The sequence below is a fragment of the Pongo pygmaeus genome, chromosome 16, assembly GCF_028885625.2.
Source record: "Pongo pygmaeus isolate AG05252 chromosome 16, NHGRI_mPonPyg2-v2.0_pri, whole genome shotgun sequence".
Classification (NCBI taxonomy): Eukaryota; Metazoa; Chordata; class Mammalia; order Primates; family Hominidae; genus Pongo; species Pongo pygmaeus.
The window spans coordinates 83,962,817-83,990,537 of record NC_072389.2 but is presented as its reverse complement, the minus strand read 5'-3'; the positions used below and the strand labels follow the sequence as shown (position 1 = coordinate 83,990,537).

The 27,721-nt window shown below is 44.2% G+C and overlaps 1 protein-coding gene across 3 annotated transcripts in view; it reads left to right on the top strand.

The window, feature by feature from the left end:
- TBC1D2B (TBC1 domain family member 2B) overlaps positions 1-27,721 on the top strand; it is an 82,155-nt gene that overhangs the window by 31,326 nt on the left and 23,108 nt on the right. For all 3 annotated transcript variants that reach the window (XM_063652805.1, XM_063652806.1, XM_054450841.2), the window contains exons 3-6: positions 1,193-1,361; positions 16,064-16,227; positions 20,753-20,991; positions 21,716-22,099. In XM_063652805.1, the coding sequence (XP_063508875.1) occupies positions 1,193-1,361; positions 16,064-16,227; positions 20,753-20,991; positions 21,716-22,099 (956 nt within the window). The remainder of the gene's footprint in view (positions 1-1,192; positions 1,362-16,063; positions 16,228-20,752; positions 20,992-21,715; positions 22,100-27,721) is intronic.

Below are 27,721 nucleotides of genomic sequence, written 5' to 3'. Positions count from 1 at the left end.
AGTATTTGTAGTTAGAAATGTTTTTATCAGCCGGGCACAGTGGGTCACGCCTATAATCCCAGCACTTTGGGAGGCCGAGGCAGGTGGATCACCTGAGGTCAGGAGTTCGTGACCAGCCTGGCCAACATGGTGAAACTTTGTCTGTACTAAAAATACAACAATTAGCCAGGTGTGGTGCCGGGTGCCTGTAATCCCAGCTACTTGGGAGGCTGAGGCAGAAGAATCGCTTGAACCCGGGAGGAGGAGGTTGCAGTGAGCCGAGACCGCGCCATTGCATTCCGTCCTGGGCAACAAGAGCAAAACTCTGTCTATGGGGGGGAAAAGAAAGAAAAATGTTTTTATCAAAAACGAAAAAAATTTTAAGTAACTGTTTGTTATGGGAAATTTTAAACATATACAAAGAATAACATAATATTACCTCTAGGTTTATTAGGTAGTTGGAACAGTAATTACCCCTCTTGTTTCATTGATACCCTGCTTTGTTATTTTGAAGCAAATGACATGTTACCTGAAGCAAATATTACTATGTATTTGTTAAGTAACAAAATATTGCTATTTTGAAGTAAATCCTGACCATCATATCATTTCCACCTTAACTATTTCAAAAGTTTACATTTTAAAGATGTGTTGTGAAGTTTCATCATGCTTTAGCATCAGTATGTTTGCTTGTGAATTTACTGAACTGCTATTCTGTGATGTGCAAACTTTATTTTTTCAGTGTCACTCTTAAGCAAATACATTTATATTTGTATTTCTCCCACTTTCTTAGAGAAAAGGGACCCTTGTATAATCTGATCTGCACCTTGCTTTTCTTATATAACAGTTTATCCTGGAAATTGTTTCTTATCAGTACAGGTGATTAGACCTTGATGACGGGTTTATGGTGAGGGTTATTGGTCTGCAGTACTGGAGGAAAATTCTAGCCTTTGCTTTCTCTGGGCCAACACTGTTAATACTTGGTGGTTTGAGGCATGTCACAACCTTCCTTTGAGAAACATGGATCTGTTTAGATGAAGATGGTTTCAGAACATCAGAGTTACCCACAGATTATGTTTTTATATAGTATACATTAAAAATATACTATTACATAGTTTATATTTTTATATAGTATGTCAAGTCAGTGTTTTATGTGGGATGTCAAGTTTCGTGTGGAGGCTTTGAGTAACTGACATTTGTTTACCTTTTTTTTCAGATTTAATTTACCCACACCCAAATGCTTCTGCAGAAAAAGCCAGAAATGTCCTAGCTGTGGAGACTGTGCCTGGAGAGCTGGTGGGAGAACAAGCTGCAAATCAGCCTGCCCCAGGGCATCCAAATTCCATTAATTTTTACTCTTTGAAACAGTGGGGCAATGAGCTCAAGTGAGTCTTTGGAAAGCAGCATATGAAATTGAAAATGGGTTGTTTCTGATAATGTATGTTATAATTTTATAAATGAAGTTATAAAACTATCTTACACTTACAAAGGCCTTTGTTGTTTACATCATACTTTCCCATAGATCATTGTGGTTTTAGCTTGTATTACATGCTTATTCTGTGTCTGACACTATGCCAAACAGTTTCACACTTAAACGGTTTAATTTAATTGCTCAACTCTGTGAAGTAGGTCATATGGCTGACATTTTACAGAGACTGAAACTGGCTGAAGGAGAGTATGTGTCTGAGGTCACAATTCTTCCAGGCTGCAGAGCTGGGGCTTCTTGTGCCTAGGGCCTAGTCCCCTCTCCAAGACACTAGGCTGGCCAGGTCCTGTGCTCTGGATTTCCGTTCTCTGTTTGTGCATGGGCTAGTGAGGGTAGAGGTGGGTTGGTTTTTGTTTGTTTGTTTGGTTTTTATGAGATGAGGTCTTGCTGTGTTGCCCAGGCTGGTCTCAAGTCCTGGGCTCAAGTGATCCTCCTGCCTCAGCCTCTTGAGTAGTTGGGACTACAGGCATGTGCCACTATGGTTGACTTGTTTTTTAAAGAAGAACTTTATTGAGATACAATTCACACACTGTACAATTCACCCATTTAAAATGTACAATTCAATGATTTTTGGTATATTCACAGAGTTGTGCTTCCATCACCACAATCAATTTTTAAGTGTTTTCATTGATCCAAAAAGAAACTTATTACTTTAGCAATTCCTTCTCATTTCCCCCAACCCCTTCTCCTCTGCCAACCCTCAACCGTAGACAACTCCTAATCAACTTTCTATCTCTATGAATTTGTTTTTTGGTGGGTTTTTTTTTTTTTTTTTTTTTAAGACAAGGTCTTGCTCTGTTACCCAGGCTGCTGTGCAGTTGCGTGGTTCATGGCTCACTGCAGCCTTGAACCAAGCGATCCTCCTACCTCAGCTTCCAGAGTAGCTGGGACTACAGGTGTGCATCACCATGCCCGGCTAATATTTTATTTATTTATTTATTTTTTTTGTAGAGACAGGGGTCTCTCTGTCTTTCACGGGCTGGTCTCAACTTCTGGGCTCAAGCAGTCCTACCTTGGCCTCCCAAAGTGCCGGGATTACATGAGCCACTGCCCCGGCTTATGAATTTGTTTATTGTGGACATTTCATATAAATGGCACCGTGCATACCTTTGTGTCTGGCTTCTTTCACTTAGCATAATATTTTCAAGATTCTTCCATGTTGTAGCAAGTATCAGTGCTTCATTTCCTTTTATGGCCAAATAATATTCCCATGTATGAGTGTGCCATATTTTGTTTATCCATTAGCTGGGGGTGGTGGTGCATGCCTGTGGTCCCAACTACTTGGAAGCTGAGGTGGGAAGATCACTTGAGGCCAAGAGGTTGAGGCTGCAGTGAGCTGAGTTCGCATCACTGCACTCCAGCCTGGGCGATGGGGTGAAACCCTGTCTCAAAAAAAAGAAAAAATGAAAAAAGAGAAAGGTTGTAGTGGCAGTGCATTGTGGGAGACTTGGAAGTTTCTTGCTGTCCTGTAGAGCCCAAGCCAGTGGTCACTATGCAGTTGGCCAGCTGAGCTCCGTAAGGGGTCCCACTGGTTTTTCAGGATGGGGCTGGGGTGTTCTTAGAAGCTACCATCCAAGGATACACTGTTTTAAAAAGTAGCCTCTTTGCTGTAACTGCTTTCTTTTTTGTACCTTCGTGGTTGAATTCAATATGATAAAGTTATTTTCTGTGTGTTTTTAGTTTTTAAGGCATAGGTTTATATTGAAGCTGAGTGGGATATATAGGATATATATAGGTTGTATTGGAGCTGAATGTCAGGGGTACTCAGACCTCAGAAGACCAGCACTTGTGAGGGTGATCACTGTAGAGGGCCCTGCCTTCCTTCCTCATCCTGGCTTGTGGCTGCGGTCCCACCTTCTTGGTCCTGCTCTGCTCCCATTCATCTGCTTTCTGTTGTTTTCTTTCTCCAGTCAGCTCTGATCATGTCATCTCCCTACGTCAGAAGCATCGCGGATAGCCCTCAGCCTGCAAGTGCAGCTCCAAACTCTTTGGTCTGATATTTGAGGTTCTCAACGATGCATTAGTCTCTTCCTTGGGCAGCTGCTTCCCAGTATTAGCACTTTGTGAGCCTCTGTATTCTGGCCGTTCTGTGCCTTCCTCTTCATCCCAGAACCTCTGCTCACCATGTGCTTGTCTGCCCTGTGCCATCTGATTAAGTCCCAGTCGTCTCCCAGCACCCAGGGGATGGGGAGGGGTCAGCCGGTGGGGCTGCCTTCCCTAGGTACCTGCAACTGGAGAACCACTGATTTCCTCCTGTGTTTCAAAGTATTGGGCTTCTCAGTAAAGAAAGGGATCTGTGCTCTAAAAGTGTCGGAAAACCACTGAGAGCCTCCCTTCATTCCACATGTTAAAAGGTTGAGGCTTAGAGAGGTAAAGTGACTTGCTCAAGATCACATAGCAAGTGTGTGGCCAAGCTGAAACACACACCCAGGTCTCCTAATTGGGGACCCAGTGCTCCTTCCCCCTTTCATCATAAGAACACATTTGGGGGACTATTGGTTTGCCAGATTTTCATACCTAAGCTGTGTCATCTGCCCTCAAAGTGAGATAATAGAATGAGGTGGAAACAGACCTGTGATGCTGGGTGTTTTCCATGTCCTTGAGCATAGGAACATGGACAATGATTGAGTGCCTCCTGCCTAGGAAAGTGAACGCCTGTCACTTCTGCCTGTCACAGCTGACAGATCACATTCAGGGTGAAAATCTAGTGTAGGAGTTATCTTCTATCAGCTGTGCCTTTGCCATGTAACACAGTGATTAAGAACCAGGCTCCCTGAGTTCAGCTCCCAGCTATGCCACTTAGTAGCTGGATAACTTGGGCAAGTTACTTAATATTCTGTGCCTCCATTTCTCATTTGTAATATGAAGATAATAATCATACATCATGAGATTGATAGCATGATGATGAGTTCATATGTGTAAACTGCTTAGAACAGTGCCTGGCACTTAGGAAGTACTAGGCGAGTGTTAGTTGTTGCTGTTGCTGGTGGAGGCACAGCTCATGACAAAGCCATTCTTCACAGAGGTTTTTGGGACCAGTTTCTGTAGACACTAATGCTTATTGACTGGCATATGAATCTTAAGTGTTTATGGTTTTTTGTTTTTCTTTTGTTTGTTTTTACTTATGGAATGCTTTATGAAGTTTTAAATAAAATGCCTTAGGTGCATAGGCAGACTTTAATGACCCTAAAATAGATTCCTGTATTATAAATGAATGGCTTAAAAATTGTATTTTTTAATGCACTCAAAATGCTATCAACATTATAGTCAAGGCTTAAAAGGTAAATGAAGATTTGTTTATTCTTTTATTCTATTTATCAGTGTAGTTGAAACTGTCTTAACTAGCTCCCCTGATGAACTGACATTTTAAGGTTCCTCAGTAGAGCCATGGTCCTCACTGACTGCATGAGACCAAATGGGCCACTTCAGGGCACCTGTGTCCCTGCTGCCCCCACCAGCTGAGCTACAGACCTACCAAGAATCAGCTGGGTTTGTTCCTCACTGGTTAATGCCCGTTGTACTTATTATTGTAATTATGTAATTTAATGAGATATTTACTAAACCCATGAAATATAAAAAGGAATTGTTGTTTCTAGGAAAAATAAGTTGAATGCTTAGGGAAAATTTGATAAAGGTGAGTCACTAAAAAAATTGCCATGAGGATGTGGGTGACATGATTGTGAAAACTCAAAGAAAAAAAAACTTAAAAGCCTGTAAGATTTTATGCTTAGGTTGTTTCACAACTGTTAGGCCTTGTTCCACTTTTTAATAAGAAAAAAACAAAATTGGGAAAGTTAGCTGATGTCTTAATGGATGTGATTTGCCCAAGAAAGATAACAGAGAACTGCAGTTAGTATCCCCAGATTGATTTCTTCCTCCCTTCCTCCCTCTCTCTTTTCTTTCTTTCTTGCTTGCTTGCTTGCTTTCTTGCTTTCTTTCTCTTTCTTTTTCTTTCTTTCTTTCTTTCCTTCTTTCCTTCCTTCCTTCCTTCTTTCTCTCTCTCTCTTCCTCTCTCCCTCCCTCCCTTCTTTCCTTCCTTCCTCCCTCACTCCCCCTCTCTTTCTTTCTTTCTTTCCTTTTTCTTTCTCTCTTTCTTTCTCTTCCTTTCTTTTTCTTTCTTTCTCTCTTTCTCACTTTCTCTCTCTCTTTCTCACTTTCTCTCTTTCTTTCTCCCCTTTCCTTTCCTTTCTTTTTTCATTTTTTGAGACAGGGTCTCTACTTTGTCACCCAGACTGGAGTGTAGTGGCACGATCTTGGCTTACTGAACCCTTGAACTTCTGGGCTCAAGTGATCCCCACACCTCAGGCTCCCAAGTAGCTGGAATTTCAGGTGCCTGTCACCATGCCCAGTATCCCCAGATTCCAAGAAGAGGCTTTGGCTGGTGTGTATCAGTAGACTGGCAGATGAGTGCACATTTACATACACCTTTACAGGTGCATGTGTTTGTTTTAAGTTCCTTTTATATGGATTCCTGCTTTAACCACATTTTTCATTTAACTTATCAACAGTCCAAATCACAGCAGGTGAAGGAACTAGGTCTCTGCTGAAATTCTGGCCAGTCCATGTGTGTATGTGCATGCTCAGGGGTGGGAGTGCGCAAGCACGAGTGAGAAAGTGCATGCCTGAGCACACGTGTGAGCGTGCATCGGGAGCCTGTGTGGCAGTTGAGCGTGTATTTTCAGTGTATGTGGGAGGTGTGCTTAGGCTGCAGCAGCGCTGACAGGAGTCAGCAAAGTTCTGTGGCTTTGTGGCCTGGACTGTGCGCCCATCTCTGGGTGCTAGGCTGGGCCTGATGTGGACCTCTGGCTCCTGGGGTCCAGCTCTAGTTCTGTTCAAGAGTGGGGTCACATTGTGGATATTGCAGTCAGCCCAGGTTTTGGAATCCCAGTCCTGCTACTTATTGGGTGTGTGATGTTGAGCTAGTGACTTAACTTCTCTGAGCTTTATTTTCTCCATTAGTAAATTACGCGCGCACGCGTGGGTGTGGGGGGTGTGTGTGTGTGTGTGTGTGTGTGTGTGTGTGTGTGTGTGAAGTAAGCCTCTCTACTGGATGGGTGGGAGTGAGTGTTAAGGTTATAAATAGGAACTGCCTAGCACAGTGTCATTGTAAGTGCTCAGTAAATGGTGGCTACACAACCCAGGCCTGCTGGTATTGCTGCCACTGTCGTTACCCTGACTCTTTTGAGCCAGTAGGTGAAGTGAGTCTCCACTTCCTTGAGTCAGGTGGATGGGGTGCCTTTCTCAATGCAGGTGTAAGGGCTGAGCTAGCCGGGAAAGTGTGCTCATCCTTCCAGACCTGCCTCCCATAGGTCTTCTGCGGGCCCTGCGGTTGGCCCTGCTCTGATCCTTTGTTTTTGCTTCTCTCTTGACTCCCTCAGGTCTGGTAGAAAGAGTTATTTGTGAGCATGGCGGGGGTTCCCAAGAATCTATTATGGTTTTAGTGTCTAGGACCATAAAGTCATGACAGTGACTCCTCTCTTCAGCCCCAGTTCGTAGCAGAGGGCCCAGCACAGCCCAAAGCAGGCACCCAGATGTTTGGTGAATTAGGGGAAGTTGTTCCTGTCCTGGAGCCGTAATGTGGTACTTGTGATTTTCCTTGTTGGAAGGCACAGCTATGTCTGCCAAGAAAGACAAGGCATGTAGTCACCATGCTGCTGCCTCACACAGACATTTTTTAAGCCAGGCCTTCTGGAGAAGGAAGCAGGAAGGAAGGCAACTTGCTCTTTGGCCCATGGAGTTTCAGCAGTTGCGGGAAGTTGGCTGGGGTGTGTGTGTGTTTCTGCAGTGGTGCAATGGCACCTGGTCTTCTCTGATAGCTCCCAGAAGCATGAAGTTGTGCTTAGCAATTATGTCCCAGTAGTCCTCTTGGTCTTGATCCATTCACATGCTCCCAGGGGCCCATGTATCAGAAGGGCCGCTGGTATATGACACTGTTCCATGGAAATCACTGCGGTCATGAGAGGACCAGTGGCTTTGGCCTGTAGACTCGGAGACCTTTCACCATGACTCAGCATGGCAAGCCGAAGCTCAGAGAACTTTAATGTCTTGTCCAGGGCCACCAAGGGAGCAATTGGGCCATGTCTCCTGTTGTATTTAGAGTTGGGGGCTGAGGAAGGGCACCTGTCTGCATCCTCTGCCTGTGCTGGGTCCACCTGTTACAGGGACCCAATTCTAAGGGACCTGAATCAATTCAATCGACTGCCTCAGCCTTTCAGAGGCTTCTCATTGCCTTAGGCTGAAGGCTGTGCTGCTGAACATGGCCTTCCGGGTCCCGTGGGGTCTGACCCCTGTCATTTCCTCTGTTGCAGGCCCACTTGACTTCTTTCAGTTCTTCAGATGTATGTCTTCCCGACAGGCCCTGCCTCAGGCTGTCCCATTGCAGGGCGGGCTCTCTCTTCTCCGGTTACTTCTGCTCATTCTTCAGAGAAGCCTTCCCTGTCCCTCCCACTCCTCACTGCCGTGCTTCTCCTTCATAGCCCTGTAGTTTCTGTATTTCTTTGTGTACTTGTCTGTGGTCCAGCTCTCTTGCAAGGCTGGGAGCTCCATGGGGCAGGGACCCTGTCTGTCTTGTCTCTGGTTTACCCCAGCACCTCACACTGCCTGGCTCATGGTGGGTGTCCAGCACCGACTTGAGGAAGAGTGATGAGGGAAGGCTCCAGACCCTTCCAGGGGCAGAGTTGCTCTGCTGCTCCTGCTCCCGCTGCCTGGGGGCTTCTCATCCTCTGCCCTTTATACTTGTGGGGGGTCTGCCCACACCCACCTGCCCTTGTGCCACACTCCCTTCCCTAGCAGGACGACAGTTCCTCTCAGCACTTTTCTTTCTGTTTGGCTTCCTGGGCAGGATGTTACCTTCTGACACAGCATTGTTCACTTTTTTGACTGGGAACTGACAGCAGAAAATTAACATCTTTGTATGTAAATGTATACTGTTGTTATGTAAATAAAACAGAAAGAAAAATTCCACTGCTACATATAGTAAAGCTAAGTAGTATTTTGTCTTTTAATACTAAAAAAAAGCTTGTCATGACCCTCAAAATTGATTTCCTGACTCCTTAATTTGATGTCCTGGCCCCCAGTGGGTCATCACTTGCATTTGAGAAGCCCGTTCTGCAGGACTGCCTGGCTGGGCAGCTGGGCCTCCCTCCCTCCCGGCTGCATCTTCCTCTCCCCTCCACTATGGGATGGGGCTGAGGATGTTCCCTTGGGTAAGAAGAGGCTGTCCCTCCCCGCTGTCAGCTGTTTAAGGGTCTTCAGGAAGACAGGCAGGCAAGCCTGTGAGTCCTCTGCCACAGGGGCTGTAGGGTGCAGTTCAAGGCTGAACCCAGCATGTCACAGCCTACCTGGGCACACCAGGAAGAAGTGCTTATTCTGTGCAGTGTGGGTTGTGGGAGAGGCTGGGATGGTTTTGCTGTGAAGATGAGTTTTGGCTTAAAGGGCTTGAGAGATGGAGAGGGACTGTCCAAAGGGGAATGCAAGTGCAAGGACACCCATGCAGAGGCAAGGAAGTCAGAACAGGGTGTGTCTCATGAGTGGCATGGGTTCTGGTGCCAGGTGCGTAGGATGCTAAGGGGGTGAGGATAGAAGAGGAGCTGAGGAGGCCAGGGACTCCCAGGGTGAAGGGGTGGGGGTGTCTGCCCTTTGGGCAGTAGGGAACCTGTGGAGCTGTACCTGTCTGAAAGTTCTACAGTAAGAATATTGTTTCTTAGATGTTTGGTTTCTTTGAGGCTGTGCATGTTTATTAGGTGTTTGCTCTGATGTCTTAGAATTGGAAGGGTAATGTACTCATCTGTCCAGGTAAATGTCTAGAGTATTTTGGAAAGGGTCCTTCTGATGACACCTTTCCAGGTCCTCAGGACCAAAAGACATAATATCAGAAGTAAATATATTCTGACTTTGGACGTTAATGCTCCAAACTTGAATGCCAGCTGAAGCCTGGACCACAACAGAAAGCAGCCTCTCAAAGTCCTTGGTTTGAAGGACAGTAGCTTACTGGAGAGTAATTGTATTAATTTGCTCTGGCTGCTATAAGTGACCATAACACTGGTGGCTTAAAACAGCACATATTTATTGTTTGATAGTTTGGGAGGCCAGAAATTCAAAATCAGCTTCACTAGGCCTAAGTTAAGGTGTTGGCAGGACTGCTTTCTTCAGAGGCTCCAGGGCAGAGTTAGTTCCTGGCCTCTTCCAGCTTCTGGTGGCTGCTGGTATTCCTTGGCCTGTGGCTGCCTTTATCTAAATCTCTGCTTCCTTGGCCACATTGCCGTCTCCTCTTCTGTAGTTGAATCCAGGCCCACTCCCCAGATAACAGTGTTAATCCATTCGTGAAGACTGAGCCTTCATGGCCTAATCACCTCTTAATGGTCCCACCTCTTAATACCGTCACAATGATAATTACATTTCAACATGAGTTTTGGAGGAGATATTCAAACCATAGCAAGTGACCTGGCTTGCAGGCCTGCCACCTGACAGCTTCCCCATTTGGCCTGCCTTCTTAATTGTGTGTTTGTACTTCATTGCAATAAGCATGCATGCATATAAAAAGAAAAATCAATCATTGCTGAGGGGTACACAGTTAAAAGTGAAAGTCCTTTTAAGTCCACTTACCAGAAGTCACCACTAGAACTGAAGGTACTTATGTCTGCACCTTGAACTTTGCTCTGTGTGTATGTGACTTAGAGGGATCGTACAGCATCCACTATGTCAGTTCATAGCTACTTCAGGGACTTAGAATGCTCACTCTTCCCTCAGACATGGCTTCTCTGTATTTACCATGTCATGAGGCCCACTTGCACCAAAGCTGTGCTCTCACCAGCAGATGGGTCCGGAGGGGTCAGCGGTGGTGGGGAGTGTAGGGCCACCTGCCATGCCCCTTTGAGCTGACACATTATATAGACACTTATCTGGAATGTCCAAACTTGTTAGCCCTTACTAGAGCTCTTGTTCTAACAGAATTCAGTTATAGGAATGTGCCCTAATTTAAGCAGTTTCCTAGCCATGGACATCTGCTGGTTTCTACTTTTCTGTCATTTCAAATAGCATTGTTCTGATATTCTTGTACATACATCTCTGTGCCCTTGTGAGAATACATTTGAGGAATTAATTTGTAGAGGAGGAAATACTGAGTCAGCTTTATTGAGATGGCTGTTGCCAGTCAGAGGAAACCCCCCCACACAACCTCCTCCCTGTCCTGCCACCTTTGTTTCCCTTAACAGGGCCTGTAGTCTGGAGGGAGGGAGGGAGCTGGAAGCAGTGGTAGCCTGCCTTCCTCCTGTGCACAGAGTCCTGGCAAGTGCAAACCTCTGCCTTGGCAGTGTCGTCCCCCTGCTGAAGAGGTTGTGGTTTTGCCTGAAACCTGGCTGTGCAGGCGGTTTGTGGAGGGGTTAACTTGGAAGAAATTTGATGGAACATTTCCCAACAATTCTGTCAACTTGTAAATTCTAGCTGGTTATCAGAATTCAAACGAATGTCGAACAAGTTATTACTGTTTTAGTTAGACATTTTAAACTGTGCAGACTTCCACCGGAAAGAGGTTTTCTTAACGATGATACAGATTGCTGGTGTTAGTTTTAAAAAGCTCAGGCTGACCACTGCCCCTAACAAGGTGCTGTTTTGCTGCTTGGTGGTGCCTCACTTTCTATTTCAGATCAGAGCAGCTGAGTGTTTATAGGTGGGCACCTGGCACAATGCCTGGGAGAACACAGAAGGCCTCTCAAAGATCTGTCAAATGAGACTGGGGTCTTTAAACAACAAATACTGTCATAGAACAGCCTCTAACACCAGCTAAAAAAGCACCTCCATTTAAACCAGCTGTGAACTCCTCGTGGAGTGCACAGGCAGGACACGTGGTTGCCACCGAGGCCTCTGTGGGCCAGAGCAGATAGGGTGAGTGTGTCTGAGAAGTCTGCACTGTAATGACCCCCTTGTTGCACAGTCCTAGCATTGGGTTTCGCCACTTAAGAGCAAAAACAGGAATTGGCTGTATACTGTTTCAGCTTCAAGAGGCTTTCACTTTGAGCCTGATTCCATTTCTCTCTTATCCAGGACTTGACAAGTAGCACCGCACCTCCAGCAAGGCTGTCCCTCAGCTGCAGGTGAGAGCACGGCAGTGTACGACTCAGGCTTGCAACAGGCTGGAAACCCAAAACCGCAGTGGGAGGAAGGAGGGTGTGTGGCAGTTCTAAGTCACTGAAATTACTGTTCTCTCTCCCCAGGCCGTGTGGGGGTGTCCCTGCTCTTATTTCTCTTTTCTGCACTCACCCTTTAGGAACCAGAGCTGAGGAGCACAGTTTGACAGCTCGGGCAAATGGCAAGGAGAATTTAACTCCTACAATTGACAGTGGTGGCAGTCACATGCCACCTGAGAGAAGGCTCCTGTGAGATCCTTGCTGTAGGCAGGGCCACTGAAAAGTCATGGTGCAGCGGCGCCCCAGTGCTCTGTGAAGTGACGAACCAGTCATGTCAAAAGAATGAGCAGAAGTATAGCCAGCATTTGTGAGAGTTTTCTTTTTGAGCAGCTATTTTGAAATAGTTTTCTCTACAATTTTATAATTTTTATAAAATCAGACTTTATACAGTATCTTGCTCATTGGGTTACCATGGGGAATTGACTAGACTTCTTCTATGCAGTTGTCTGTGAAGATGTGTGGCACAATGCCAGGCTGTAGAAGAGACAGAAAATAAATAGCACGTGCAAGATGCTATATGTCGTTTACCAGCTCCCTGTTGGTCCTAAGTAAATAAATTATGAGAAAGTGAGTATCAGTTCTAAACAGGCATAATTGTTGGTTCCTGGTGACTCTTTGTTAAAGCAGTTAGCCAAAGGCCATACATCCATATACTGTGATAGCATGATGAGAACATAAGCGTGTTATATAATTTCTCTGTATTCTTCTGGACTTTAAAGTACAAGTAAAAAGGAGAAACGATATGCTTTAAAAAACACATTGAGAAATGACTGTTTTACATGAGACTATCATCTGTCTGATTCAAACTAGAGATAAAGCCACCTTTTCACCCCTTGCCTTTAATCCACCTCAGAAAACACCAAATGATACATTTCTTCCTCTTCCTTATTTATTTGCATGTTTATTTTAATAACTTCATTGAGTTATAATTTACCTCCAATACGTTCACCTATTTTAGGTGAATAGGCTGATGAATTTAAGAAATTATACACAACGATGTAAACACCTCCATAATAAAGAAAAATAGAACATTTCTACACCTTTAAAAATTCCTTCACGTTCCTTTGTGGTTGATCCCTTCCCTTAATACCCGGCCCTGGGCAACCTCTGATCCGCTTTCTGTCACTATAGCTTTGAGTTTTAAAAATTTTTATATAAATGGAATCATACTCCGTATAGTCTCCTGTGTGTCTTCTTTCACTTAACATAATGTTTTGGAGACTTACCTATATTGTTGGGTGTTTTCGTATTTTATTCCTTTTATTGCTTTAGGGATAAGTATGGATCTATTAAGTAAGAGAATATAAGTATATATGTGTGTGTGCGTGTAAGTAAGGTGGTTCATGTGAGCATGTCCTCTCCTCACCACTCCACTTACCGACTGCTCAAATGAATTAAGTTAAGATGTCTCTTCATAATGAACACATACCTCTTACCTTTTGACAGTTTAACTATAAAAATTTGACTTCCTTTATTTCTTTTGCAAATTAAGGCTATACTTAAAACTTTAAATATTATTTGTATTAGGCAATTTGATTATGATATGCCTTGATACAGTTTTCTTCATGATTTTTGTGCTTGAAGTTTGTTGAGCTTCTTTTATCTGTGGACTGATGGTTTACATCAGATTTAGAAAAGTTTTTGGTCATTATTTCTTCACATACTTTTATTCCATCTCTTCCGCTTCTCGTCTCCTTCAGTGACCGGCTCATTGGTCCATCCATCCTTCCTTTTTTTCATTTGTCGTTTTTCTGTTTCATTTTAGGTCATATTTCTGTTTCGTTTTAGGTTGTTTCTGTTGCAGGATCATCCAATTTTCTAGTCTTTCCTTCCACAATGCCTAGTCTGCTCTTGTTCCCATTTAGCATGTTTTTCATCATAGGCGTTGTAGTTTTATCTTTGGAAATTTTATTTAAATCTTTTTTTTTTTAATTTTCTATGTCTCTAAGATGTTTATTCTTTTTTTCTAGCTTCTAGAACATAAAGAATACAGTTATAACTTTTAGAGTCCCTGTCTGCTAATTTTATCATTTGTTGTTTCTGATCTGTTTTTGTTGATTGATTTTTTTTCCTCATTGTGACTTGTATTTCCCACTTCGTGCGTGCCTGGTCATTTTTAAAATTGAATACCAGATGTTGTGAATTTTACCTTTTTGTGTGCTGGATTTTTTTTTTTTTTGTATTGCTATAAATATGCTTGGGCTTTGTTCTCGGATGTATTAAATGACTGTGGAACAGTTTGATCCTTTTGAAGTTTGCTTTTAAGCTTTGCTTGGTAGGATGAGCACAGGCTTTAGGGATACCATCGGTAGCCTTTCTCAGTAATCTTTCTGATGCCCTGTGAATTATGAGGTTTTCCACTCTGACTGGTGAGAGTAGGCACTATTCCTGGTCCCATGTGAGGCTCAGGGATGGTTTCCTTTGCTTCTCTCAGTTGGTTCTCTCCCAGTCCTCAGATAGCTTTCTTACATCGAAGCCGCAATCAGTACTCAGTTGAAGACTTGGGGGTACCATCTAAGATCTCTGTGACACTCCCTCTGTGCAGCTCTCTTCTCTCTAGTACTCTGCTCTATGAGCTGCAACTGCCTTGAGAGTCTCCACTCTATCTTCTCATCTCAGAGAGATGCTGTGCTCCTCCTGGGTTTTCCCTGCCTGCAGCCTGGCCTGGAAACTGTCTCCAGGCAGTAAGGTGGGCTTACCTCATTGGCTTTCCCTTTCTCAGGATCACTGTCCTGTGCTGCCTGGTGGCCAATGTCCGAAAACCATGGTTTCCTGTATTTTTAATTTTTTTTTTCAATTCTTTAGTTTTCACCGGGGAGGATAAATCTAGTCCTTGTTATTCCATCTTCACTGGAAGCAGAAATCTCAACCTACTTTTTAAAACTTTTAATGAAATATTTTTAGCACACAGACAAGTATATTGATTACTCAGATAGCCATCACTCATTTTTATAGTTTTGTCATATTTCTATTGCATTTTTAAAAACAGAACATTACTAAAATCCTATCTCTCTCTCTCTTTTTTTTTTTTTTGGATACAGAGTCTCGCTCTATCGCCCAGGCTGGAGTGCAGTGGGGCGATCTCTTCTCACTGTAACCTCCGCCTCCCAGGTTCAAGTGATTCTCGTGCCTCAGCCTCCCGAGTAGCTGGGACTACAGGTGTGCGCCACCACACCCAGCTAATTTTTGTATTTTTAGTAGAGACAGGGTTTCGCCATGTTGGCCAGGCTGGTCTTGAACACCTGACCTCAGGTGATATGCCCACCTCGGTCTCCCAAACTACTGGGATTACAGGCATTAGCCATGGCACCTGGCTAAATCCTCTCTTCTTGATCCTATTCTTCTTTACCTTTACAGAGGTTGCCAATATTCTGTATTTGATAATTGTAATTTGTGTGTGGACTTAAAAAATAGTTTTACTACATACATATGTATCCATAAGTAGTCTCTGTTAATAGTATAATCTGAAGGTATAAAACAGTATCATGTGGTACCTATAATTCTTCCATTTTCTTTTTCTTTCAGTGTTTAAAAAATTTATCCCTATGATACATATAGCTTTGGCTGAAATGTACATTCCACAAGAATAAGAATCTTGCTGTGTTTTGTTCACTGGGAGATTCCAAGCATCTAGAATATTGCCTGGCATGTTGTGGGCTCAATCAATAATTGCTGGATGAATGAATTAATTTTAAGTGCTGTGTAGTACTTGACTATATGAATATGCCACAGTTTATTCTCCTGTTCATGAATGTTTAGGTTGTTGTACCTTTTTATTTTTTTCTAATATGAACAATGCTGCAGTGAATGTTTTTGCTTTTGTCTCCTTGTGCACATATGTAAGAATTTCTTTTAGCAAATACTGAGTGTTAGGGGTAGGCACCTCTTCAACTTAACAGTACCTTGCTGAGTTCCTCTGCATGGTAATAGTATCAATTTATAATCCCACCAGCAGTGTATAAGAATCCCCATTTCGGTTGGCTGAGGTGGCTCACGCCTGTAATCCCAGCACTTTGGGAGGCCGAGGTGGGCAGATCACCTTGAGGTCAAGAGTTGGAGACCAGCCTGGCCAACATGGTGAAACCCCGTCTCTACTAAAAATAATTTTAAAAAAAATTAGCTGGGCATGGTGGCACAGCCTGTAATCCCAGCTACTCAGGGAGGCTGAGGCAGGAGAATTGCTTGAACCCAGGAGGCAGAGGTTGCGGTGAGCCAAGATTGTACCACTCTACTCCAGCCTGGGTGACAGAGGGAGACTCCATTTCAAAAAAAAAAAAAAAGGAATCCCCATTTCTCCATATCCTCACCAACATTTGGTATCATCAGATATTTAAATTTTTGCCAATCCTATATACATGAGATTACGTTTTGTTTTACTTTTGTTTTTGTCAATAACACGTATTGTTTTTCCCAATAGGAATTCGATGTCTTCTTTCCGTCCTGGGAGAGGACATAATGATAGTCGGAGGACTGTGTTTTATACCAATGAAGAGTGGGAACTTTTAGACCCAACCCCTAAGGACCTAGAGGAGTCCATAGTACAGGAAGAAAAGAAGAAGCTGACCCCTGAAGGAAACAAAGGTATGAACGTACTTCCTGTTGTCTGTCATTCTCTGTACTGCCATCTGTTAACCAGCAGTGATGTGGGAGACACATTATTAGCAGGTATTTCGAGAAGCATAAGGACCAATGGGGGCTTGCATTCTCTTTGTCAGACTTAAAACATAAAGGCTTAAAAAATTATTTAATAAATGTTATAAGAAATAAATGACTGTCTAGTCCAATGGCTCAATTTTTTTGGGGAGACAGCACACTTGGAAGTCATGATCGTCTTTATGGAAATATTGATTTTAAAAACTTTATAGAAATTTGAAATGTACACAAAAGAAGAGAATATAGTCTTATGAATTCTGGTATACACATCATCCAGCTTCTACAATGTGAACTATGGTCTCTTTTCTTCCTTCTCCGTCTCTAAGCTCCTGCTACTCCCTGCACCCACTGTCAGCTGGATTATTATTATAGGCATTAATCCATTGCATCTGCAAATGCTTTAGTATGTATCTCTAAGAGATAATGACTCTTTAAAAAAAATTGTAACTACAACTTCTTTATTATATTTACAGTTACAATAAATCCTTAATATTATTTAATTGCAATCTGCAACTGCATCTGCAAATGCTATAGTATGTATCTCTAAGAGATAATGACTCTTTTCAAAAAATTATAACCGGCTGGGCGTGGTGGCTCACGCCTGTAATCCCAGCACTTTGGGAGGCTGAGGGCGGGCGGATCACGAGGTCAGGAGATCGAGACCATCCTGGCTAACACGGTGAAACTCCATCTCTACTAAAAATAGAAAAAAATTAGCCGGGCATGGTGGGGGGCACCTGTAGTCCCAGCTACTTGGGAGGCTGAGGCAGGAGAATGGCGTGAACCTGGGAGTCAGAGCTTGCAGTGAGCCGAGATCGCGCCACTGCACTCCAGCCTGGGTGACAGACCAAGACTCTGTCTCAAAAAAAAAAAAAAAAATTATAACCACAACTTCTTTTTTATATTTACAGTCCTTAGTATTATTATAATCCTTAGTATTATCTAATTCCTTAATTGTTCCCTAAGTGTCTGTTTACAGCCAGTTTGTTCAAATGAGGATTCAAACAAGACCCACACATTGTATTTAATTGGTGTCTTCTTAGGTCTCTTTTAGTCTAAATAGCTCCCTGGCTTTTTTTCCCTTCCCCCTCCTTTGCCACATTTGTTGAAGAAACCAGGTCTTCGTGCTGAGGAGTCTCCCACGTTTGGGTTTGCTGATTGTATTTCTGTGGGGTCATTTAACATGCTTCTCTGTCCCATGTAATTCCTGTATGCTGGCAGTTAGAACCGGAGGCCTGCCCAGATTCAGGGTTGACTTCTGATTCGACAGGAATGCTGTTTTAGTGGGGAGATGCTGCGTGCTTCCTATCGTATCGCATCTGAAGCCACATCATGTCTGGTTTCTCTCTTTTGATATTAAGATTGATCAGGATTTAGGGTTGTCATCCTGATTCATTCATAAAATTCTCCATCAACCTTTTGCCTGGTGCTTTTAACAGCCATTTACAATCCTAGATTTATTTATTTATTTTATTTATTGAGATGGAGTCTCGCTCTGTCGCCCAGGGTGGAGTGCAGTGGCACAATCTTGGCTCATTGCAACCTCCGCCTCCCGGGTTAAGCGATTCTGCCTCAGCCTCTTGAGTAACTGGTATTACAGGTGCCCACCACAATGCCTGGCTAATTTTTTTTATTTTTAGTAGAGACAGGGTTTCATCATGTTGGCCAGGCTGGTCTTGAACTCCTGACCTCAGGTGATTGTCCACCTCGGTCTCCCAAAGTACTGGGATTACAGCCGTGAGCCACTGTGCCTGGCCACAGTCCTAGATTTATTAATTCATTAGGAGAATATTGATGTTTTAAACATAAAATAACAATAAATAATTTTGAAATTCCACCTTATGCCTGATTCTAGCATGGGCCAGCAGGAATAGGGTGCAGGATTTGAGGAAACCTTTATTGTAAGAGTAAGCACTTAGGAAAGGAAATATTTTTTCTGTCTCCTGGAAAAGGACTGTCATGATTTGCTGTGAGAGGGAGCTTACCTGTGCTCCATAGGATCCTGGTGTAGAACCCACTGGCCCAGTGTGACATGGTGTAGAATGTGGCCACACTGAATGTGCTGAATTACCTAATGCATGGCAAGGCCAGTGGGAGTGCCCAGAAGAGGGGCTCAGTATGAGCTGATAATGCTGCCTGGAAAAAAAGAGATTAAAACTGGGGATTTGGGTTATTGAAAATAAGTACTGTTGGCTGTGACTTCCAGTAGAGACTGAGGGTGAAATGGAAGGATGAATGTGAGCAGGACTGGGGAGGAAGAATCGGGAGTGCTTAGTGAGTTGGGACGGGAGGAGAAACTCCCTGCACCATGGAGACTGTTTTCTTGGCGGATGGCAGCCTTCTTAGCCCTCTGCCCAGCCCTTCATCCCCTTTGAGGGGAGTTTGTGTGATAGAGAGAGAGAGACAAAGATGTCACTAGACTTTGATCTTACTCTCTTCATGAGTATTTCCTGAAATGGCTCTAAGAATCAGCCCTCCAACTTGTCCATGTTATTCACAGAAATTGAACTACCCTTCCTTGTATTTTCCCCTATCTTTAAGTAAACTTTTTATTGATGTATAACATACAGAAAAGTCCCCAAATCAGAAATGTATAGCTCAGTGAATTGTCACAAATTGAATACACCCATGAAACCAGCACTCACTTCAAGAAAGAGGACGATGCCAACACCCCAGGAGCCAGCTGCCATCCCCGTGCCCTTTCCAGTCACTACCCCGCCCCAGGGAACCATTGTACTGATTCCTAACAGTGTAGGTTGGTTCTGCCTGTTTTCTAACTTTATATAAATCACACTTATATACTCCCTTCTGTCTCCTCTTTATAATGTGAGTATATATATTTCAATCTATCTACACTAAAATTTATTTAGATCCCATAGTATTTTTTTTTTCTTTTTTAGTGATGGAGTGTCTGTGTTGCCTAGACTGGCCTTGAACTCCTGGGCCTATGCTATCCTCCTGCGTCAGCCTCCAATAGCTGGGACCACAGGTACATACCACTGTGCCTGGCCTGACAGTATTCCCGAATACTTTTTTTTTTTTTTTTTTTTGAGACGGAGATTCGCTCTTGTTGCCTAGGCTGGAGTGCAATGACGTGATCTCGGCTCACTGCAAACTCCGCCTCCCAGGTTCAAGTGATTCTCCTGCCTCAGCCTCCTGAATAGCTGGGATTACAGGCATGCACCACCACGCATATTTAGTAGAGACAGGGTTTCTCCATGTTGGTCAGGCTGGTCTCGAACTCCCGACCTCAGGTGATCCACCCACCTTGGCCTCGCAAAGTGCTGGAATTACAGGCGTGAGCCACCATGCCCATCCCCAAATACCCATTTTTTAAGAAGGGGAATCTAGTTATGCTTTAAAACATGCATGTCTTAGTTTGTTTTATACTGTTATAACAGAATACCATAGGCTGGGTAATTTATAATGAACAGAAATTTATTTGGCTCGTGGTTCTTGGGCTAGAAGTCCAAAAGCATGGCACTGGCATCTGGGGAGAGCCTTTGTTTTGTGTAGTCCTGTGGCGGAAGGCAAGAGAGAAAGAGAGCAAGAGAGGGCAAGAGTGAGGGAGAGCCAGGGGACCAAACTTGTTTTTATTGCAAACCTGCTCTGGTGATAACTAACCCACCCTGGTGATAACAACGTTAATCCATTCACAGGGGCAGAGTCCTCATGACCTAATCACCTGTTATTAGGCCCCACTTCCCAATAGTGTTACATTGAGGATTAAATTTCTAACACATAAACTTTGGGGGACACATTCAAAGTATAGCAATGTTTGTATGTTAAAAAAACAAAACAAAAACCAACATATATTTGAGTGTTTTTCCTTTTTTGCTAAGGACAAATTAGCAAAAATAGGATGCTTAGTATGTCTTAGTTTTCCATGAAAAATGATCCTGTGATACAGTCTTCCAAGGAAGGATCCAGTGGGGGGAATCAGTCATCTCTGGCTGAAGCATGTTGGTTACTGTCTAGAATGCAATGGGGGCAGAGTCATCAATCTCCTGTAATTCTCAAGGTGGTGAATGCCAAACTCCCTGGAGCATGATTTGTGGGGATGCTTTATTTTGTTATAGTTTCCAAAAGGAAGATGTGGTTTTTGTTTAAAATACAAGTTTTGGCCGGGCACGGTGGCTCACGCCTGTAATCCCAGCACTTTGGGAGGCCGAGGAGGGAGGATCACGACGTCAGGAACTCAAGACCATCCTGGCTAACACAGTGAAACCCCGTCTCTACTGAAAATACGAAAAATTAGCCAGGCGTGGTGGCGGGTGCTTGTAGTCCCAGCTACTCGGGAGGCTGAGGCAGGAGAATGGCATGAACCTGGGAGGCGGAGCTTACGGTGAGCCAGCATTGCGCCACTGCACTCCAGCCTGGGCGACAGACTGACACTCCGTCTCAAAAAAAAAAATAATAATAATACTAATATACAAGTTTTATTTTTATGTAGGAGTAACTGGCTCAGGATTCCCCTTTGATTTTGGACGTAACCCCTACAAAGGAAAGCGCCCTTTGAAAGACATAATTGGGTCGTACAAAAATCGTCACAGCAGTGGTGACCCTTCAAGTGAAGGCACATCAGGCAGTGGCAGTGTCAGCATCAGGAAGCCGGCCTCCGAAATGCAACTGCAGGTCCAGAGCCAGCAGGAAGAGCTGGAACAGTTAAAGAAAGACCTATCCAGTCAGAAGGTAACTTCTTCTTCTGGCTTCTGTCTTACCCCACCACAGCAGGCCAAGGACGGGAGGAGTAAAGCCCAATTTATGTTTCCCTGAGTCTTTCTGGGGACAACTTTGTTTCCCGGGAGTTGCTTTTCCCCTGGAGGCTTCATATTGCCATAGTGGTCATCTAGGAGCGGCTGCTGTACTTGATCATTGGTTCAGAGGTGTTTGCATTTGCAAGGAGAGTGAAGATCTCTCAAAGAAGGTCAGAGGAGGTTGCTGTCTACACCCACAGCCCAGTCCTGCCCCTGAGGTTGAATCTCCCTAAACACAGTTTCAGCCCAGAGTTCTTTAACAGTCATTAAAAAGAGTTTCTGCATCCTATTCAACAACAGTTTCCTGAGCTAATCAGATCTAATTACATTTAATTGTGCAGCAGTTCAGTGACTCTTAGAGCACAGATTTTTTAATACCCATGAACATTTACTGGATACCATTGCTAATTACAGTGGACATGTCCATTATTTCCTGTTTCCTATTACTGTTCTCTACAGACAGTCTCTATGGAGTAAATATTTTTTTCCTCTATTTTTGAGATCCTTCAAGAGGAAGTTCAGTATTAAAATGTTTCCAGTGAAGTTTCTACATTTCCTCAAATTCTGTCGATTACTCCATGTAATGTTGTCATGATTTCTGCTTTTCCTCCTCTCCTTGCTCTCTTCACCCTTCACTCCATTCTCCTTTTGGCTCCCAGGAGCTTGTTCGACTGCTCCAGCAGACAGTCCGGTCATCCCAGTATGACAAGTATTTTACAAGCAGCCGGCTCTGTGAGGGGGTCCCAAAGGACATGCTCGAGCTTCTGCACCAAAAGGATGATCAGATTCTGGGCCTTACCAGCCAGCTGGAGAGGTTCAACTTGGAGAAGGAGAGTCTTCAGCAGGAAGTGAGGACGCTGAAGAGCAAAGTGGGCGAGCTCAACGAGCAGCTGGGGATGCTCATGGAGACTATCCAAGCCAAGGACGAGGTCATCATCAAGCTCAGCGAGGGCGAGGGCAACGGGCCTCCTCCCATCATGGCACCCAGCTCCCCTTTGGCCGCGCCTGTTGCCAGGGACCAGCTGGAACTGGACAGGCTGAAAGTAAGAGCGGGGCAGGGGCTCTGGTGATTGGCATGAGAGACCACCGATGTCACCCTAGAGGCCTGGCCTCCGTGAGCTGATTTGGTGTGATGGCAGAAGAGCTGCACACTTTTTTTTTTTTTTTTCCCACAAGTGTAACAGGACTTACCATCAAATAATCATTAATCTTCTGTGGAGCTTCCTTGAAAAGGAAACTCTTGCTGTTGCTTTGAACAGTTTCAAATCCTTCCCCTCCCTTGCTTTCAGGCAACTAAGACTTCCCTTTCTATATATACCACCCTTAGTACTTCATTATCCCTTGTATCATATGGAGGCTGTTTCTTGCCCCTCCTGTGTACGTGAAATCACACACAAACTTAATTTGCACAGCTTGCTGCAGGACCTAGTGGATGCCTGGTTTGGGAGCATTGTTCCTAACAGCTAGTATGGGGTTAGCTGGGGAAGCGGACTCCAGCTTCCAAGTAGGCCTGGGAAGAGGGCCTGTTCAGAGTCAGTGCCCCCAACACCCAAGATGGGAGGCTCCTGACACTTCGTAGGAAGGACAGCTTTTCTCCCTGTGTCCCTTTCTGGGCTAGCCCTTAGGCTGGGAGGCTATTTCCTGAACAGAAGTGACCCTCCTAGTCATGCCTGGGGTGGTGACCAGCTGATGCGGTAGGAGGAACACACAACATTTGTGAGAGGTGGGGGCAGCCTGCATTTCTCTTCTTGCCTGTAGAGAAGCCTAATGATTCAGAGGGGAGGCCACAGGGAGGATCATAACATTCTTGCTGCCACCGGTTCTTGAGACTTTGTGGGAGAGGTTTTAGGTGGACAAGTGGCCCCCAGGACATGGGGCATCAAGTATAGCCTGTTTGACCCCAGCAGACCCCAGACATGTCTGTAGCTACTGGTCTCACCTAGCCCCAAGGCGTCCCTCACCTGGCCACCCTCATCTTGCAAATAATGTGTCTCCGAGGGTGTTTGGCTCCAGATGGAGCTTGTCCTTGGAGGGCAGAGGTTTGCTACTGTCCAGGTTGTTACTGAGTATTTGCTTCATGCCTAGCAGTACCTTTTAGGCAGTGCATTGAGTGAGGGAATGATGGGCATGCTAGGGAAGCTGAAGATAATTCCAAAACAGAAGTAAAAACACTGGAATCATGGCAGCATGGCTGGAATATGTACATGGTCCCCATAGTGACCACTTCTCACTGACAACACCCATTGGATATGTGAGGCCCAGAGGATTTATGAATGAGAAAATCCAAAACAACAATAAAACCTCTGGTCTCAATACTTTACACTTATATCTACTATTAAAAAAAAAAAAAAAGCTGGCCGTGCATAGTGGCTCATGCCTGTGATAGCAGCACTTTGGGTGACTGAGGTGGGCACATTGCTTGAGCCCAGGAATTTGAGACCAGTGTAGGCAACATAGTTAAACCCCCGTCTCTACAAAAAAAAAAAATGGCCAGGCATGGTGGCTTGCACTTGTGGTCCCAACTACTCAAGAGGCTGAAGTGGGAGGATTGCTTGAGCCCTGGAAAGCAGAGCAAGGCTGCAGTGAGCGGAGATCCTAGCACCACACTCCAGCCTGGATGACAAAGTGAGACCCTGTTGCAAGAAAAAAAAAATAGCCTTTGTGGGTTTTTTTGTTTGTTTTTTTAATAAGAGGTCTTGGTTAGCATTGCCCATGGAAGTTGGGTTTTTTAATGTACACAACATTGAATATACATGACCCTAAATATATACCCATCAATAATACACATTTTGGGATTACTTAATGAGAGCAGAAATTTTTATTTTTATGTATTTATTTTTTTTGAGACAGTGTCTTGCTCTGTTTCCCAGGCTGGAGTGCAGTAGTGCAATCTCAGCTCACTGCAGCCTTAACCTCCCTGGCTCAAGAATCCTCCAGCCTCAGCCTCCTGAGTAGCTGGGACTAGAGGCGTATGTCACCACACCCAGCTAATTTTTATATTTTTAGTAGAGACAGAGTTTCGCCGTGTTGCCCGGGCTGGTCTTGAACTCCTGAGCTCAAGTGATCCGCCTGCCTTGGCCTCAGAATGCTGAGATTACAGGCATGAGCCATTGCATCCAGCAGACAGGTGAAATTTTTATTTTGCAAGTGTGTCTATTTCTGTAGTGTGTAGAACAATACTATAGTGGTGGGTTTCCAGGGCGTGCGTGACACTCGGCAGTGGGGGAGACTTGTGGAGCAGGTTTTCCTGGGGAGCGAGCCGGGGTGTGTGTGGAGGTTATGCTTCGTGGCTGTCGCGAATATTCAGCTCCTTCTGTAGACAGCTGATGGAGCTGATCGGGATACAACGCTGATCAGAACAGGACATTCCCTCCTCTTTTCTTTTTGCAGCATAATGGGTGGAGTGGTTTTGAGCCATGAAGTTTTTTTCCTCCAACATTTCTCAACTTAACAATTTTAACAATTTTTAACAACTTAACAAGCCTGTGGCCCCAACATATCACAACTGTGAGGTGATGTGGCGACAGTTGATGAAGAGGCAAAGTGGTTGTTAGGTGGATTCCAGGTGAGACAGTTGAGGCCTGCCTGGGTCCATGACCTCATGCTTTATGACATTGCTCTGTTATTGCCAGTGCTGGAGGTCCCTCTGCAATGCAGAAGGTGTTGACACCTCATGCAGGTCTACTCTGCAGTGGCACTGGGAGAACTGGAAAGGCTCCAGGGGGAAAGAGGGAGTGCACTGACAGAAGTGGATGTTCTCGTGTGTGTTCTCTCATAGCCCTTCAGCTCTAGACAGGGTATGGTTGAAGAAGAAATATTGATTCCTACTTCTGATTCCAAATTTAAAATGTCTAAGTGGAAAAATATATTTAAGATATATTTATTTAAAGTATATTTTATATATTTTTAATTTTAAAGATATGTTTATATATCTTTTTTGCTATTGCTGTTCTTGACCAGTTTTCATGCTTTATTGTCAGTGGATGCTGCCTGTAAAGATTTCTGCCATTTGGAATTTGCTAACTTTTTTTGGTGTGGTCTAATGCTTTTTGTTTCTATAGTATTCTGAGGCAGTAATAAACATTGGTCCTAGGATTTTGCCACCCTAGTGATTTAAGTCATTATTTCTCCATGTTTCCTTCCAGTCCTTTTCTGTGTTTCCATAATTCTTCCATTTTTGAAGTATATGGACTTTCGGATTGTTCCATTCAGCATTGTGGCCCCAGCACTTCCATGTTGCTTTCATCAGCGATTTCAGTGTTGTCCATCCTTTGTGTTATCATTTACTTCATCCTTGTCTTTCTTCCTGCATTTGCTGTTCCATGAATACCTCCGTGCCTACAGCTTCTCTTTCTTCCAGCTCATCTATGCATCCAGCTGTGTGCCCACCCTTTTACTCTGCACGGGTACACAGGCACTGCACTCCTGGGCCTCACAGTTTAGTTTAGAGGCACAAACAGAAAAGCAGAATGACAACTGGAGCAAGCACCAGGAGGGAAGGGGATGTGGAACAGCGTGGGGTGATGCTTTACATTGAGCATGGCCTCTGGAGCCAGCCCTGGTTGGATTCAAACCCAGATCACCACTTAGGACCTCTGACTTGGCCAGGTGAATTCATTGTCTCTGCCTCAGTGTGTTTGTCTGTGAAATAGTGCTTATTTTCCTCGTAGGTATTGTGAGGGTTACAGGCGATAATCCATGTAAAGCCCTCTCTCACACAGTGCCTGGCTCCTCATAAGGTCTTCACTGTTGGGTGTTATTGCTGTGATCATCATCATCATTCTAGAGAAAGTATCTGTAGTGTAAATGATCAGGACTTACTTAGACTGTAACACAAGTTTTAAGTTAAAGACATACATGGCGGCTGATGTTACTTGCTTTCACTGACTCACCTTGTATCACTCAGTCTCTATCCATCACTGTTGAGTGTTTTCTTCAGTTGCCCTCCAGCCAGCTTTCCTTTGGCTGACCTGCCTTTTAGTAATATGTTTGCTTAATGTTTCCAAATATGAGAACTTTGGCCAGGTGCAGTAGCTCATACCTGTAATCCCAGTGCTTTGGGAGGCCGAGGCAAGAGGATCACTTAAGGCCAAGAGTTTGAGACCAGCCTGGGCAACATAGTGAGATCTCATCTCTACAAAAAAAAAATTAGCTGGGTGTGGTGGCCATGCCTGTGGTCCTAGCTACTCAGGAGGCTGAGGTGGGAGGATCACTTATGCCCAGGAGTTCGAGGCTGCAGTGAGCTATGACCATGCTACTGCACTCCAGCCTGGGCAACAGAGTGAGAGCCTGTCTCCCTTTTTTTTTTTTTTTTTTTGATACAAAGTCTCACTATTTCACCCAGGTTGGAGTGCAGTTGCATGATCTTGGCTCACTGCAGCCTCTGCCTCCTGGGGTCAAGTGATTCTCATGCCTCAGAAAGGGTAGCTGGGACTATAGGTGTGCGCTATCACGTCTGGCTAATTTTTTTTTTGTATTTTTAGTAGAGACAGGGTTTCGCCATGTTAGCCAGGCTGGTCTCAAACTCCTGGCCTCAAGTGATCCTCCTGCCTTGGCCTCCCAAAGTGCTGGGATTACAGGCATGAGTCACCATTCCCAGCCAACCTTGTTTCTTTAAAAAAAAAAAAAAAAGCTTTTAAGATACCAGTAGAAAGGCGATTCAGGTGAGAAAAGGAAGCCCAACTTTCAACATTTCAGGTACTTGTCATGACGTGACAAGTACTTGAATTTGCTCAGGCTGAGTATGATGCCTATCGAAGTTCTAGTGGGAGTCAGGGGCCTGAGACCATGGAGCTAAGAGCCCTCCGGTCTGACTCTCAGAAGTCTGATTTGCAGGCTAGACAGTAATTGGGCAGCTTTCTATGGCTCAATTCTTTACCTCAAAAATAAAGATGGTGAGAATGGCTGCCTAAGAGTTGGAGTTTTAAACAGAATTAGGAATCTCACATGCCTAGCACGGGGCACCTGTAACCCATCGCAAGTGCTCTGTAAATGTTAGCGATTAAAGGGAACATTGCACCATTTTCAGTTCTTCTGCATTTTATGGGGGAAGTGGTATAATCCCGTGGTGGTTTCTTGTTTGGCGATGGGGAATTTCTGTAGCCACATCTCTGGGGAGTGGCAGCAGTCTCCTGCCTGTGATATCACCAGAGTCTGTCTTGACTACCCTGGCCTGCCCTTTGAGCTGTCTTGAACATAATTTCTTCTGTGATTGGGAGATCAGGAACCTCACACACCAGCCTGTCAGATTATAAAAGAGAAACAATTAGAAGCTGGGGGAGAAGAGACATATTTATAAAAGACTGAATTTGTAAAGAACATTTAGAAGTCACTGCCTCAGAGGTGATTCGGATTAGTATCCTTAGCAGCTTCTTCAGTTCATTGTTTTTATTATTAGAAAAGTCTAAGGAAGTTTTCTGAGCTTCATTTTCATTGTTTTACATGAAAACACTTCACCCCCTTTTTGGTTTGCTTTTTGTTGCTGTTGGCTCCTTTCAGCTTTCTTGCCTGGAGTTTCAAGGGCTGAAGCCAACATGACATGTGCCCCGCCCCGACCTGCTCTCAAAGTTGGACTCGGCAGAACTTGTCACCAGCTTGTTACATTCTTTTACAGACAGAAAGCAAATAGGCAAAGGTTAACAATTGGCTAATTTAGGTGAAGGCTA